Source organism: Megascapheus bottae, chromosome 8 (genome assembly GCF_031878675.1).
Source record: "Megascapheus bottae isolate mThoBot1 chromosome 8, mThoBot2.hap1, whole genome shotgun sequence".
Lineage (NCBI taxonomy): Eukaryota > Metazoa > Chordata > Mammalia > Rodentia > Geomyidae > Megascapheus > Megascapheus bottae.
In genome coordinates this window covers 12856708-12873704 of record NC_143516.1, presented here as the reverse complement: position 1 = coordinate 12873704, position 16997 = coordinate 12856708, and the positions used below count along the sequence as shown (strand labels likewise).

Sequence of the window (16997 nt, the reverse complement as noted above, 5' to 3'; positions counted from 1 at the left end):
AAAAATAGAGACCAGGGCCTAGAGTTTGGTCTAGTGATAAAGTGCTTGCCTAGCATGCACGAAGACCTGGGGTTGATTCCACGGTACCACATACATAGGAAAGAAACCTGAAGTGGACCTGAGGCTCAAGTGGTAGAGCTCAAGCCTGGGACTGGCAAAAAAAAAAAAAAAAAAAAAAAAAAAGTAGAGACCAGGCATAACTTGGTGATCTCCTGAAGTTTTCTTCACCTAAAAATCCTGATGCACCAGGAAGTAATGTAGAAAGAGTAATGTAGAAAGTACTTACTCTACCCCTCAACACTTTCCCCTTGGAAAAGCCCTAGGTAGGAGGTGGTACTAACGTCATTTCAAAAGCATGAGGCTTTTTACTTAAGAAAGTCAAGGAATTTGTTCAAGAATGCACAGATTACCAAGGCAAGGACTGAAATTCATATCTGACAGGCAAACAAGTCGAGGGTTTTCCCACTACATGACCAGCCTCTAGGCAAAACACTGTCACTTCACCCAAGTGTTGGAATTTTTGTTTAAAAATAATCCAACAATAACAAATAACCCACTCAATTTATTTTAAACCTAGGTGAAAAGGTAGATTATAAAACTGAGGGTATACAGTCTTCCTGTGTGGCAAATCTCCACATCGAGTTATTTGAAGTTTTAAAAGGCTAAGAGCCTGATGCCAGTGGCTCAGGCCTTTAATCCTTAGCTACTCAGGAGGCTGAGAAATGAGGATCTGGATTCAAAGCCAGCTGTTGTGGTAATGTGCATGAGACTCTTATTTCCACTTAACCACCAAAAAGTCAGATGTGAACCTGTGGACCTGTGGCTCAAAAAGTTCACAGACAGTGCTTAGGCCCTGAGTTCAGGCCTCAGGGCTATTGTGCAAGCGCACACACACACACACTCACTCTAGGTAATTGAAGCTTCCACTTGAGACTGTGGTAAGCTCACTGAAAGCAAGAATTTCATTTTTATGTCTTTAGTTAGTACCAAGCACTGTGGCACACAGGACAAAATATGCTCCAGAGAACTAAATGAGCAAAACACAAGTATAGAGCCACTTAGAAAGTAATTTGAAAAGTCTTCAAATTTACCTTAATGCTCCTTTCTCCCGCCAGTGAATTAACATTTCACTTCTATATATATTAAGCCACCGCCCTCCCCCTCGCGCCCCCCCCTCCTCCTCCAAATTCGTAGGTTTCAGGGGAAAGGCATCTCCAGGGACGAGGAAGATCCGCCAGAACTACATTTCCCGAAATGCATGAGCTATCGTTGCAGTGATTGGCTGCCTTTTCTTGAAGGAAAGGTATGTGTGCCAATAAGATAATGAGAACTTCCTGCAGGGGGATGCAGGCGACCAATCACAAAGCAAAAGGCGAGAGCTTCTGATTTCAGTTCGGAAGGAACAAACCCTTGGTGGCTTTACTGTGTGTGTGTGTGTGTGTGTGTGTGTGTGTGTGTGTGTGTGTGTGTGTGTGTGTGTGTCCTTGCGGGGAGGAGGGGGCGAGGGGGCGGGAAGTCAGAAATCCGAGGGAGGGTGAGTCCTCTCCTTCCCCACCTGCTGAATTTAGTTTGTCTTTCTGCGTCTCGCTTCTTCCCATTTTTCACACCTGCCCACATCTGTACCTGTGTCCCCAGGCCTTCTCTGGTTGAACGGAGAGGATTTCGTACAGCTGCGCTCTCCCCTCCCTCCTTCTCCCTCCCTCCCTCCTCCCCACCCCACCCCCACCCCCAATTCTTGAAAACTTGAAGGACTCATCTTTTATAAGCATCGGACAGGTCGGAGCAAAACAACTTCAGCCCAGTCTCGGGCCCCCGTCTGTAAAGAGCACAGAGGGGGCTCCAGGGATGGCTGCGTGGCGGGTCAGCCTTGCAGAGCCCTCCCCCGACCCCCCCCGACCCCCCCGCCCCCCGGAAGGTTCGGAAGCCAGGGGCCGCGCCGGCTTCCCTGACGTTCGCGTCCCGCCCCGTCCCTACGCACCTGGCCTGCCCAGGACGTGCAGTGTCACAGCTCACTGCTCACCGGTTAGGATGCTGCGTCCCAGGCCGGGTCGCCGACCCCCTTTCCCCTTTGGCTGCCTATCCGGTTCTAGCCGCTCCCACCGCCTCCGCCACTGGTTTGGACCCAGTGTAAGAGCCTCGGGAAGCAGTCTGGGCTTTCCTCCGGGGGCGTCTCGCCTTTTCGAGTCCCTCACCATATCTGTCATCCTTTTGTCGCTGACATAATCACTTTCGATAGCTCCAACCCAAATAAACCCCCAAACAAAGCCCATCAGTAACGCAAAGGCAGTCACCACACCAGCGCAGCCCGCGGCTTCACGACAGGGTGTAAGCATCTCCCCGCCCCCCGGCCCCCGGCCCCCGGCCCCCGGCCGCTGCTTTGATGATGACCGAATCTGAAGTCCAGCTCTCCCGCCGCCTGGGACTCGTCCACATTTTTACGATGCCAGCTGCAGGAGAAGCAGCTGCAATACTCTGGCAACGCGATCGGGGTGGGAGACATTCAGCGGCGGCGTCTGGGATTTTTCGCAGAGGATAATTTAAGCCCCAGCTTCTCCCCGGGCGCCCGGCGGAGTGGGGGGGGGGGGTGCGGGAGGGAGGCAGTCGGGGGCGGGCTGCGGGCGCGCATGCGCACTCCCCGCAAGCTGCTCGGCGGAGGCCCAGCTGCCGCCGCCGCCGCCGCCGCCGCCACCGCCGCGGCCGGCGCTGAAAACCGCGCCGCTGCTCAGCCGCCACCGCTACTGCTCTCCGGCGGGGCGTCGAGGGGCCGGGAGGCGGAGCGGCTGAGGCGAGTGTGTGTGTGTGTGTGTGTGTGTGTGTGTGTGTGTGTGTGTGTGTGTGAGGGTGAGCGTGAGCGGAGCGGGGAGAACCGGAGGCAGGCAGCGAGGGCGGGCCCCAGCGTCGGAGGAAGGAGGCGGCAGCGCGGGGACCCACCCGGGCGCCCTGCGTGCGATGCCCGGCGGGCGGCGGCGCTGAGCGGCTGCCCGACGACGCCGCCGCCGCCGCCGACGCGGACGAGGAGGAGGAGGAGGAGGAGGAGCAGGCGGCCGCGCTGAGGGACTGCGGGTCGGGCCAGACCCGGGCCGGGGCGGGCGCGGAGCGGCAGGGGCCGCGGGGACATGGACACGGCCGCGGCGGCGCGGGCGAGCCGGGGCGGCAGCGCAGCGCGGAGTCCGCGCGCGGCCAGGTGAGGCTGGGCAGAGCGGGCTCCGGGCGCCCCGCCACGGCCGCCGCCCCCCTCCCGGGGGCCTCGGGGCCCAGGCGGAAGCGGCGCCACTGCGGCCTCGGAGGCGGAGGGCTCCCCGGAGGCGCCCGGCGGGGCTCCCGGCCGCCGTCGTCGCCGCCGCCGCCGTAGTTCCTGTGCGGATCCCCCTTCGGCTGCTCCGCCTCGGGGGACGGGGGGCGGGGGTGTCCCCCGACTCCGCTTCGTCGCCCCCCCTCCCTTGCCCTCCTCACCCGTCCCCGGCTGGTCTCCCGCCGTCCTCCCGCCCCCGGGGCCGCCGGGGAGCCCCGCCGCGACCATGAGGAAATTCAACATTCGGAAGGTGCTGGACGGCCTGACGGCCGGCTCGGCCTCGGCCTCGCAGCAGCCGCCGCCGCCGGCGCAGCAGCAGCACCCGTCCGGGACCCGGGAGCCCGAGATCCAGGAGACGCTCCAGTCCGAGCACTTCCAGCTCTGCAAGGTGGGCGCCGCGCGCGACGCCCTCGCCGCCGAGGCCGCAGCACACACCTTGGGGTGTCCACAGTTATTAGTTTGGGGGTCGGGATGCGGGGGGGGGGCTCTTCCACGGGTGACGATGTCAGGGGCTCGGCAAGCATTTCCTCGATGGGCTACTCTGCAGATGGACACCCGCCTTTATTATTATTATTATTATTATTATTATTATTATTATTAAGATGTTGATTCCCACACCCCACACCCCTCTTTTCACATGCAATAATCACAGCGAGGCGGTTCCACAGGCATTGGTTATTTGACCTTTAATTCGTACCCCGATACTGCTGTCCATAACCGGGGGGCCGGGGAGGGGCGGGGGGGGGCGGCGGGCCGGGGAGCTTTTTCTAGTCCACATTTTAGGATCCTTCACTAACTTCCACCAGCTTTTCCTTTGGGAAACCTGGTCTGATGATTGTCGTTCATCCGGAAGGCAAACCTGTTCCTCCAGATCAGAGCTCATCCCTCTTCGCTTAAAAAGGAGACCGAGGAGGAGACCCGCGCGGGTCTTTATCAGGATGGGGGGCGAGGGGGGGCTGAAAAAGTTACTGCTGTGATTTCTAGCCGGGGCCTGACATCATGATTGCCGTGGCCGTTCTGTAATTCAGAAAGAATGATGCAGCGAATTAATTCAGCAGCTGCTCAATGGGAAGGACAGACTCGTCTTGGTTAAATACCTGCCTTTCTCCGAAACAGCCTTGTATTCCTTCACAGTTCAGTTTCTTAAAAGTGTGGGTGCATGCATTTTTGTTGTTTTTTTTTTAGCTCTCATATCCTAAAATCATTACAGACTTAGTAGTGCATTGCAAAAATAGGGGTTTTTTTTGTACTCCTTTTCTTCTGTTACAATAGCAAAATGTTGCTATGTTAGGTTCTTTTACCAGATCCTTGACGAAAATGAAATAATTATATGGCAATGTACTCTTAGAAGTAACTTGGATCTAACGTTCAGATAAGGCAGTGGTGGACTGGAGATTAATTGCATTTTTATAAATGAATATGCATTTTGTAAGTGATGTTTGTATCAGTAACTTGGGGTCAGACTTATAAAAGTATACAGTTGTGAATAAGAAATTTTTATCTATAAAGTATCAGCGTTAGGGAAAAATAGAAATTGTGAAATGCTAGTGTAGATTGTGCAGGTAAATTTCCCTGTTTTTTTGTAAAGCAGTTTGTGCCCATGTTTGTGTTTTGTATGAGGTTTTCATCCTGATGCCTTTTGTTGACGTTTGTTTTGAAATTCTGCTTGCTGCCTGGGTTGCTGTGATGTCACTTGTCCATCCTTAGACTGTTCGCCACGGATTTCCCTACCAGCCCTCAGCCCTGGCCTTTGATCCTGTGCAGAAGATCCTGGCAGTAGGAACTCAGACTGGTGCTTTAAGGCTGTATCCTTTCTTTCATTTTACCTTTTCTTTCATTTTAATTTTCCCTGTTGTCTTTGTATTGCTAAAATTGATTACATTTAAAAAAAAACTTGCTGTTTAATCCTAAAGAAAGGGTGTTAATCAGGTATTGTTATGAGAAAATGTAGTTTTGTTGGCTTTTGTCTTGATTATATATACATATATTTGGTGCTCAGCTTTTAACTTATAGTACTGAAACACTTACTGAAACATGGATCTCAAGTTTTTTTGTGGTACCTGTAGAAGTTTCTAAAGGGAAATTCATCTGCCTATACTAGTAGTTTGTTGAATGAGGGATGTTAGAGATGAGGTTTGAGTACCATATAGTATGTTAGACTTTCTGATTGCTTTAACAAATTATTGTGCATAGTAGATACTGACCATTTGTTTACTATCCTAATGAATTTGAGATTGGATTCGAATTTGAATTTGGTGGGTTTTCCACACATACACCTAGAAACTTCATTAGTAGAAGATAAATGCAGCAAATTAATTTCCTATGTATGAAGGGTTAATATTTCTACAAGTTTTAGATCAAGAACTTTGTAAAATGCATAGGGATTGATTTTTATTTATGTGTTAGGTAACAAGTATTGTTACCCAAAGAATTACTTTTATCATATGCAATTTAAAGATTTTTTTCAACAGTATCTCCTCAGTCTGAAGACTATCTTATTTGCTTTATGTAGTGTTGAACTTCCTACAAAATTTGGTTGTTTTACTGTGACCTTTAATCACACTTAAATATGCATACTTTCAACTTAAAATACAGTTTTAAAAGAGAATACTTTGCTCATCCCTGTATGTACATCTGCTTCTTAATGAGTATTTACTGTATTCATGTATTTACTGAGATTCTAGATCAGTAATCATCTGAAAAACCACTAGATAACCTCAGGAGATTTGTTTGTTTCCAAAAAGAACTAGCAGGAGCTTTACTTTGAGTCAAATATATGCCTTACATTTTACTTACAAATTCTTTATGTTTCATATAGCATTCCTTCTTCAGTGTGTTTTTTTTTCAAAATGCTATCTGGTAGGCTATTGAACTTGGTTACTGTAGTTGAGATTGAAGTCTCCTTTACATAGTAAATACCAGTAGTGCAATCCTTTCCATGTAAGTGGTGAAATCTGACCAAGTTCGTCTGAGTCTGTTAACTGCCAGAACAGTATCTCAGCTGCTCTTATTCAGTGGTTTACATAGCTGAGACTCAAATATTTTTTGGTTTCTGTTGTTCAGATATTTTTATTCCTAAGTGCTGTTATTTGAACTCTGTAGTGTAGACTTCCTATTTTAGTCTTATGAAGATAAGGATAGTAAATTTTGTTGGTGTTCAGCAAAACAGGGTTGTGTCAAGATTAAGACATTGCTCTAGAAGGCTTTTTGGAACTAAAAGCAGTATTTTCTCTAACAGAAGAACTGCATCACTAGACCAGGGGGAAAATGCAAACTTGAATTTATTTTTAGAGTATTTTACTTTTCTTTAAAATGAGTTTTTGTTGCTTTCTTAGTGTGTCCTCAACAGTTTCATGGTATATGTTTTTGTAACAACCAATCTGCCCCTATTATAATTTAATTATAAGTTCTACAGGCAAGGCTGATTTTTATAAAACTGGATGTTATTCTTAGCTACTGCTTTTAAACCTAATACACTTGAGTAGTTACCAAGTATACACAAAAGTATAGTTCAATGTTAGGCCTAGTGTTAATTGCTAACTAAAAAGCGAGGACCAGATGTCCCAAATGATCACTTGCATCTGACTTTTAGTACTTACATTTTTGTAATTAGATATTGTATAGAAGTGGACTTGCAATTATCATTTATCATTTACAGTTACCTTCTCATTGTTTTTTTTTGTTTGTTTTAGAATCTCCTCACTGTACATTGAGGGTTTGAAAAATTGTTTTACTAAATGTCTGCTTTTCCTTTTTGTGAGATTTGTGTGAACATTCCAGAGTGACTTGCCCAGCAGTAATTCCAGGTAGTCATTTAGTCATTTCTTCTGTTGCTTTAAATAGATGAGCTTATGAGCTTTATTTGTTATGGCTCTGATTTATAGAAAATAACTAAGACCATTTTATTTTTATCTCCTTTTCTACATATGTGGTTTAAGATACTCCTTAGATTGTTGGCTAAATTTTGAAGTTGGACATCTAAACTTATAGGTTCTAACTTAACACTTTCATATTGGTTCAGCATACATATTTATTATGTCTATTTGTTGATTTTTACCATTGTGTTTGTCCTTGTTGCAGCTTATTTCTTTTCATCATTTCTCTTTTGTTTACCGTATTAGACTTTTACAGTCTGTAATGTATTTTCTCAAAAATGTGTCTTTAGGGGAGATACATACATCTAGATAAAATTTTAAATTAAATTTACAGCAAAAAATAGGAAAGGTTTTCAAAAGTACCCTTGGGCCAGCTATTAGAATTTCAAATGCATTATTTATTGTAGTTGCCTAATATACTTTTCTAAAGGGAGGATAACTTGATCTTCCTGTCTTGAGTTCAAAACAAAACTAAATGCAGTTCACCTCACAAACAAAACAATGAGGAAGCTATATTTGATACTTGTTTATAGTCCTTAGTGAAAACTTAAATTCTTAAAAAATACCTAGCCAATCAGCAGGCAAAATGGATTTAATCAGTTTGCCATATTAATTTAAGGAAATGAGTGATGGAATAATTGTGCTTGTCTAATACTCAACCTGTGTGTCTCCTGGAGAAACAGGAGGTTGGATTGTATGTCTTGATAAGAAACAGTAAAGCATTCTGAGTGCTGTGATCCTAGCTGCTCAGGAGGCTGATATCTGAAGATCACCTTTTGAAATCTGCTTATGCAGAGAAACACTTAACCAACAAAGAGCCAGAAGTGGAGGTGTGGCTCAAGTGGTAGAGTTCCACGCTTTCATGAAAAAGCTAAGTGAGAGTGTTAGGCTCTGACTTCAAGCCCCAGTAATTATACAAAAAGTAAAAAGAAGACGACTAATCAGGAAAGCATAACTATATATACCAAGTCATAAAGTACTTGATATAATTAATTTTCCAATATTTTTTGCTATGTAGACATATGGTTTATATATTTATTTATTTTATTTAGTTTGTCGGTCATGGGACTTGAACTGTGTGTCTGGGTGTTGTCCCTCAGCTCTTCAGTTCTAGGCTACTGCCCAACTCCTTGAGCAACAGCGCCACTTCCATTTTTGTGGTGGCTATTGGAGATAGGAAATTCATAGACCTTTTGTGCCCAGGCTGGCTTTGAACTGCAATCCTCAGATTTCAGTCTCCTGAGTAGCTAGGATTACAAGCGTGAGCTACTGCACCCAGCCACAGTTTACTTTTTCAAAGAATAATCTGGCAGTCAACTTTGTGATAAAACTATCTATTATCAATTTGTATTTGGAAACATAAAATAAAAAAGTCATATTAAAAATGCAGGTAGTTTTAGTGGTGCTGTTAGTGTCTTTACCCAGACTTGCACTTTACTAGTATTAAAATCATTAAAGAACATCACTTATTTTCTTTTCTGACTTGTAGAAAATATAGTGGAGTAGGCAGTCTTTAATAAGACATAGATCTTAAATCACAAACTATATTGCTAGATGCAGTTTTACAAAATGACTTTTATATCTAGAGTCCTTTACCAAGAACTTAAGAGTCAAACAGCTTTAAATTAAAAATTAAGGTTTGGGGCCTGGAGTTTGGTCTAATGGTAGAGTGCTTGCCTAGTTGCACAAAGACTCCTCGGTACCACATACATAGAAAAAGCTGTGACTCAAGCAGTAGAGCTGTAGCCTTTAGAAAGCCCAAGGATAGTGCTCAGGCTTGAGTTCAAGCCCCAGGACTGGCAATAATTATATATATATGTATATGTGTGTGTGTGTGTCTTAAATTCTGGTTCTTTTCATTAAGGATTTTTATGTCTTTGAATTATTTTGTTCTGGCTATAAAAGACTTTTTTTTTTTTTAAGACAGTTCTTTGATTTCAAGTAGCTACCTAGGATTCCGAGAAATGAAAATGTGATTCTTACCTCCTAACGGTTTCCACAGGATTAGAACTAGATGAAGATATCTGACATTCCTGCACATCAGTAGAGGAGTCAAAATGGTAGAGAGGAAGAAGTAGGAAGAATCTTCTGGGTGAGCAGAAGTATACATTTGTGCATAGTTTGACGGAATGCTAAAATAGTGACGAAGACAAACATACAGTGATCCTAATTGAGTTGGAGTAGAAAAAGCCTTTGGTGAAAGGCCATGAATGTGAACTTGGGTATCTACTCAATATGTAAACATGCTCAACTACTTGATTATGTTATTCAATTAGTAACCACAGTTTGATAAGGAAATGCTTTGTGGGAAGAAAATGTGATATTTAAAAAAATGTATGGTTACTGGAATATTGGTGTCATGGATGAAAAGAATGTACAAGTGAAACCTCGTGGTTACTAGTCATTATATAGGTAATATAAAGTAGACCTTAAACAGGTGTGGTCTAATGAACTTGGAGGATTTGATAATCCTCTGTGTATAAGGTTTTCAGGAGTGACTAAAGATGATAAAGATTTTTATATATAAAGCATACAGGGAATGACAACTCAGAAAGGGAAAACTTAGCAAACAGGTGGTAGAGAGGTATTGAGTTTGTAATTATGTCATCTTTTGCTTTTATTATGTAGATTTTTTGGTTTTTGGTTTTTGGTTTTTTGGGTTTTTTTGCCAGTCCTGGGCTTGAGCTCAGGGCCTGAGTACTGTCCTTGGACTTTCTCAAAGCTAGAGCTCTACCACTTGAGCCTCAGCACCACTTCCGGCTTTTTTCTATGTATGTGGTACTGAGGAATTGAACTTGGTCTTCGCGCATGCTAGGCAAGCACTCTACCACTAGGCCAAACTCCCGGTCCCTCTGATGTAGTTTTTAGAAGGCGGTTTATACTTATTACTTAGCAGAGAATTTGATACAGCCTACTTTTGATTTCAATTACAAGCTCGTTGTTGGTGATTTCCTGAAATTTGGTTTTGAATTTATATTTAAAATCATTATTAGTGCTTAGGTTTTGCCAGTTTATTATTCTGTGTTTCTCAATAGTTGGATGCAATTTAATTCTGTAAACTTTTTCAGAATATTTCAAAGGAATATTTAATATTCCTGACTCCTACCTTAAATGCCAGTTTTGCCTTCCCACTCACTGTGGCAACTGAAAGACTTTCACTCGCTTCAAGGTATGCCTGGTCAAGTTAAAATGGAATGGACATCTCACCTCATGTGACTGTTTTAAGAGGCCAGCATCACAGAATGTGTGCTCCTTTTAAGATTATTCTCAGACATTTTGGTGAATGCTCAGTATTATGATGAGTATTACGAGTTTGGCTTTAATTTTCAAGTCATTCATTCACATGTTTCTGCAACTACTTACTGAGAGGCCTCTAGTTCACTTGCCACTGTTTGGGAAGGACTCTTGGATTTACTGCTATAGTTGGTGCAGTTTTGAAGAAAAGATTTTCATAATTACTGTTTTTCTCTGTCAGTTTGTCCTTTTAAATAGCTGTGTTGTTCTCATCGACAATTTACAAAACGGCTATGTAGATGTCATAATACATATAAATTCCTTATATATAGTAGATCCTCAATAAATAATTATTTAATTTTAAGATAGCAGATCCTCAATAAATAATTGTTTAATTGTAAGATAGCAGTAGATTGTTTTAACTTATATTTACCAATTTCATTTTACAAAACATGATTTCTGCTATTGTAAAATGAATTGGAAATGACTTGTTTGACACAGTGAAAATTAGTTGAACTGTTATTTAGCTGTATTTTATGCAGCTTCTTCTCCCATCATGCTTTTTGTTCATAAAAATTTCATCATTTGAAATTCTAGCAGTAGAGGAGAAGGAAGGACCTTGGAATACTTTTTATTTCTTAACTCTTGGCTCTGCAAGAGTATTGAACTAGATGTAAGTTGTGTTCTTCTGCAACTGTGGAACTATAATAATGGAACTACAACCGGGGAACCAGCATAGTGATTGCAGAACAACTACAAGCAGAGTTTCTTGGAATCACTTCATTTTGTAGTGGATTCTTTGTGAAAGCAAATAAAATGAGATAGCATATGGAATTGGAAAGGATATTTTAAACTATTGAGATAGTCAAGTCTGCCTTGTAAGCTCTGTTGCCTTAAGTAAGATGGGTTTTATTACTTTTTAGTATTCTGTTTCTCATTTTGTTTTAGTATAATGTGTTGGAAGATTAACGTGTCACCTTGTCATTTTGAAGTGAAGGAGTTTTGGAACAATTGCCTTACTAGATTTCTGTTCTAGTTTTCAGACTATTTTGTATTAATGGCCTACAATCTCTGTGTTTCAATTCCTCTTTCTGTAACCTTTTTTTTTTTTTTTTTTTTTCCCCTAAGAGTTTGTCCATCTTGAGGATTTGGGAGTTCTTCAAACTGTGTTTGTCTAGAGAGGATCTTCAGACAAATTGTCATGAGTACCTGTTAAAGGGGAGAAGTATTAGATTCCTCTCTAACTTGAATGTCATGATTGCATCATAGTCTCTTAGTAGGTGTTTATTAAACAGGGCAAGGCTTTGTTTACAGAAGAGATCAGGGAAGAGTATATGAATAAGTATTTTTCTCAAAACAGCAGGTTCTTGTTAAATACTACTAATGTGGTAGGTCATAGTGTTTTTATTTATTTTTTTCAATACTAGAGATTGAACTCAGGTCTGGGCTTGTTAGGTAATTGTTCTGCCACAAGCATTTCCCTGGTATGACAATGCCATGGCCTAGGAAAGTAGGGTATAGTTTACTAACGTTCACGAAGCTTTCTTTCCTTGGTTATTAATGACTGAGATACAAATTTAAAATGTGTTCACATTATAAATAATACATAATTTTATTAATTTTTCTAAAGAAGTTCATTACTACAAATAGTACACAAAATATAATAGCACTGAATTTAGTATTTGTATAGTAATATGAAATATTTTAACTGGTAAGGGTATAAATGAATTACTGGCCTAGAATTGAACATCACTGAGTAACCAATGAGCTTATTTTTTTCTTTATGTGCCTGTATAGGGGAATAGTACACACTCAACTGGGTAACATCCCTTAGCTTTTTTGCTCAAAGCTGATGCTCTACTTGGTGTGCACTTGAGCCACTCCCGGCTTTTGGTGATTAATTAGAGATAAAAGTCTCATGGATTTTTTTCTGACTGGGCTGGCTTCAAACCATACTCAGCTTCCTGAGTAGCTAGGATTACAGGCATGAACCACTGACATGCCAGGCTAAGTCTTTTATTTTTGCCATTAATTTGGCTTTAATATCTAATTTTCATGCATTGGAAAAAACACATTTAAAAGAAGGTAATAATCAGAATGTCAGTGGTAGTTTGTTTTACAATGTTTATCTAAGGATTTTCTGGATTGGTTTGGCATATTAGCATCATCAGAGGGGACACTTAGTGTCTTGGGAATGAAGAGGAAAGGAGTAGATCTTTTATTTGCCCTATACAGAGAAATATCTTAGGAAGTTATGAAAAAGAGAGCATTTCGCTACATACTAACTTTCAGATCTGAATACCATTTATTAAGATACTTTTATAGTACATGACATACTACTATAAATCTTGGGAAGCAAACCTAAGTGATTGTTGACTGAATTTTCATGAGATAAATTTAGACTGCAAGAAAGTGCTAGATGGCCCTTTTTTTCCTTTATTTACTGTTGTTGTTGTTGTGCGTTTTGGTGTTGTTGTGGGGGGGGTGGGGAAAGGAGGGTTTGGTGCCAGTCCTGGAACTTGAATTCAGCTGCACACCTTTCCATAGCTGGTGCTCTACCACTTGAGCCACAGCTCTACTTCTCCTTTCTCCTTTAGTAACATACAACTAAATTGTTATCAGGGACAGAAAATGGCAACTCCTGATTTCTTTACTCAGATTTCTGAAGAACACTTCAACATCTATATAATTTTGTACTTTGAAAGTAGTTCACTGATTTTACATATAGCTACATTCTTGTTTTAATGTTTTTGAAGAATTTAAAAGTTTAGCTTTTAACCTTTTTCAGACTTAACATTTCACATTGCTTTAAACTCATTGCCCTTTAGGTTTTTGGAGGGTAATTTTTTGTGTTTATCATGGAGCTTGAACTCAGGGCCTGAGTGCTGTCCTTGAGTTCTTTTGCTCAAGACTGGTGCTCTAACACTTTGAGCCACAGCTTCACTTCTGATTTTTGAGTGATTGGTCAGTTGAAGGTAAGAGTCTCAAGGGGACTTTTCTTTCCCAGGTTGCTTCAAACCAGTGTCCTTAGATCTTAGTCTCCTGAGTAGTTAGATTAAAGGCATGAGCCACTGGTTCCCCCACGTCCTAATTTTTATTGTAAAGAACTTTTGGATACTAATTCTGTGTAGCATCTAACTTTTCTGTTTTCCTTCTCCTTCCCAGCCTCCCAGGTATGGGTGGAATGTATGCTGAGTGGTAACGATAAAAAGTAGAATTGTTCACTAGTAACAATTGTTTGTTAAACATTTATTATAGTTCACTGCTTACTACTTAATATTCAACACTGGGACATGCAGTTGGTGATTTCTTAAGCCTAGACTATTCTTTTCCCTCTTTTTTATTGACTTTGTGTCTAAAGCTTAGTGTCTTTATGATGTTTTCTACTTTGATTGCATTGCACTTCCAACTACATAGCCATCATATACTTAGCTCAGAATATACATTTTTATGAGTTATATCATGTAGACATTAAAAAGCCTGATAATAAACCTTTTGGGTTATTATAGATACAGTATTCTGTCATATTTTCTCTTAAAACAGATTGTCAGTGTTACCTATATGTGAAGATGCACTACAGTCCAAATAATTCACACCAGCAAAGTCAGCCAGAAATTAACGTTTGAATAAAATCAATACCCAGAAAACATTCAGATTCCTAATTGTCAATTTACATGTTCTCTAATAAAGTTCCGTAGGAGATATGTGTCACTGGGAGTGTGTATGTGTGTGTACACATATAATATCTCAATTTAGGAATCACATACTTTTTGAGAAGGACTAAATAGTAAATTATTTTAGGTATTATGATCACTGACAACTATTAAGCTATTAAACAACTACCACTGACAGCTCTGTCTATACAAAACACAATGACAACCATAGACGCATGTTTGTAAAGGAGTATCAATAGAACTTTGTTTTCAAAATCAAGAGGCAGGCTGAAGTTTGCCAGTCTCAGCTTTAGCTTTATTATATAATCCATGTAGAGTGGAATGTGCAAGAAAACATTACTAATTATATTTTAATAAGTTTCATAAATTGTATGTGTGTTATACCAGTTGAAATTTAACTTTTCAGTTAATGTTTTTTGTTTTTGTCAGTCTTGGGGCTTGAACTTAGGGTCAGGGCACTGTCCTTGGACACTTTTTACTCAAGGGTAGTGCTCTGCCTCTTGAGCCACAGTGCAACTTCTGGCTTTTTCTGTGCATGTGGTACCAAGGAATTGAACCCAGGGCTTCATGCATGCTAGGTGAACATGCTACCATTAGGCTATGCTCCCAACCCCTTAACCTTTTAGCTATAAATAAAAAGCATTTCTAGAAGTACAAGTAATAAACATGTCCATTCATATCAGAAATATGGAGTACCTATGTTGAAAGTTGAGTTTTTTCATGTTTTTCTTTATTCCTTGAGAAGGCATTATCTTAGTATAATAGTTAAGATGTTTAATTAGTCAACCTTTACAGTAGTTCAATGATCAGTTCTTTCATGGAGTATTCCATTTGTTTTATACCTTGGCTTCCTAATTGTAATTTAAAATGTATTTGAGTTTATAGCTTTTTCATAACATTTTCTCATATCGATATGTGTAGTTATATGTGTAGTTAAAATAAGTGAATAAAACATTTTACTGTAATATTTTCACTTGTTAAGTATGTGCACACTTTCATCAAAACAATTCTTTCACTTATGAAACCAAACAACCTGAAGAATGAATAAGGTGTTTACAAAAAGAGCCAAACCCAGAAAGGTCTTAGACACAGTTTCAGCTGCTTGGTTACTTGTTTTATAATCAGATATATGATAAGCTCCTTCATGGAAGAATGCATATGATACTGTAATTGGAAAATGAAGTTATATATCCTTTAAAAACTTTAAAACTACCCTATGCTTGCATCATTTTACAGTATTAACCAATGTAAAGTTCAGTTTCTCTAATATTAATCATTTTGTAAACATCTATGCATATGTGTACGTATATACATAAGATATGTAGATACATATACAACATGCATGTGACAAATTAGCAACATGTTAGCATACTTCTTTAATATATTGGTGCTGTGAATTTAAAGAAGTACTAATTGAGAATAGCCTAGATTCTCTTAAAATGGGGGACATAGGTAATACATTTTTTTGAAAAATAATTTTTGTTACGAAGGTGATGTACAGAGGGGTTATAGTTATGTAAATCAGGTAATGAGTACATTTCTTTATGGACAATGTCACTCCTTCTCTCACCCTCCCGAGGAAATATTTTTAATAAAAACTAGCTGGTAGTCTTGCTTTTCATAGTATTTAATTGTAATAGTTTTTTTTTAATTTCAGAGTATTTTTTGTAATTATCAGTATTGCTTCCCTTTTAAAAAGTTCATCTTTAAGATGCCCCATACCCCGGCGGGAGGTTTGTCTATTTAGTGATTATTCCTATCTTTTTTTCAAAGTACAACTCTTTCCTTGTTAGAGCAATACCTCAGATTTTTTTGATAGTAGGTCTCTGCTGGAGGTTACCATAAATCTGGAGGCCTCAGCCCTTGTAATACTTTCAGCTGAATTGATTTCCTCTATGTGTTTTTATTCTTTTAATCTTTTGAAAATGAGAGTCTTAGAACATTTTTTCTATCATGTTTTTATATTATATTTTTCATAGTGTGTTATACTTTTAAAAAATAATTCGCTTTTACATAAAGAAATCTACACCCATCACAGGAGTCACATTCCAGACAAGGATAGGTGAAAATCTATGAAGTAGCAGTGTTATGTTTATTTATATACATTTTAAACCTTTATAAATCCTTCCCATTTTCCTTTCCTATAAACCTTTCCCACTCTCATTAACTTTAACATTTATATATAGTTTTAAAAACTTTAGGAAAAGTAATTAGAATTATAAATATCATGTTAATATATACTGCAAATCTCAGTATATAGCAAAAGATGATTGTACTTGAAAAAGAACTTAGCCATTAGATCTCTGAGAGTGAATGCTAAGACAAAAGAGTGCTTTTACTTCTTTGTGAGAATGTACATTTCTTCTTATTCATTTAACCAAAACTACAATTCGTGATTTTGTTTCATAGTACACTGAACAAGTAGCTCATTTAAAAATATAAAAGAGGGCCAGGAGCATAGCCTAGTGGCAGAGTGCTCACCTAGCATGCATGAAGCCCTAGATTCCATTCCTTGGTACCACATACTCAGAAGAAGCCGGAAGTGGCACTGTGGCTCAAGTGGCAGAGTACTAGTCTTGAGCAAAAGTGCCCAAGGACAGTGCCCAGACCCTGAGTTCAAGCCCCAGGACTGGCAAAAAAATAAAAAATAAAATAAAAATGTAAGAGTATAGCAAAATCCATTCTAAAGTGTTACTTGTGACAAAATGTAATCCATTTTGACCTCTGTAGAAATAATGTTAACACCAAAAAGATGAATAATAAAAATGAGTCTATTCACCTACTCTAACTGGTTTATGAATAATAATAATATTTTTTTAAAAAAAGGCGAATTGGGAGAATGATAGCTGAAGATCGTGGTTCAGAGCCATCCTGGGCCAGAAAGTCCATGAGATTCATCCAAAACTGCCAGAAACCTGGAAC

The 16997-nt window shown here is 40.3% G+C and overlaps 1 protein-coding gene across 5 annotated transcripts in view; it reads left to right on the top strand.

The window, feature by feature from the left end:
* The first annotated feature begins 3339 nt into the window (after nucleotides 1–3339).
* The window catches only part of Stxbp5 (syntaxin binding protein 5), a 95647-nt gene continuing 81989 nt past the window's right edge, over nucleotides 3340–16997 (top strand). For 2 of the 5 annotated variants that reach the window (XM_090337990.1, XM_090337989.1), the window contains exons 1-2: nucleotides 3340–3680; nucleotides 5000–5097. In XM_090337990.1, coding sequence (XP_090194116.1) covers nucleotides 3519–3680; nucleotides 5000–5097 — 260 coding nt within the window. In that variant the 5' untranslated portion in view covers nucleotides 3340–3518. The remainder of the gene's footprint in view (nucleotides 3681–4999; nucleotides 5098–16997) is intronic. The other 3 variants (XM_090337993.1, XM_090337991.1, XM_090337992.1) reach the window with 2 other exon arrangements.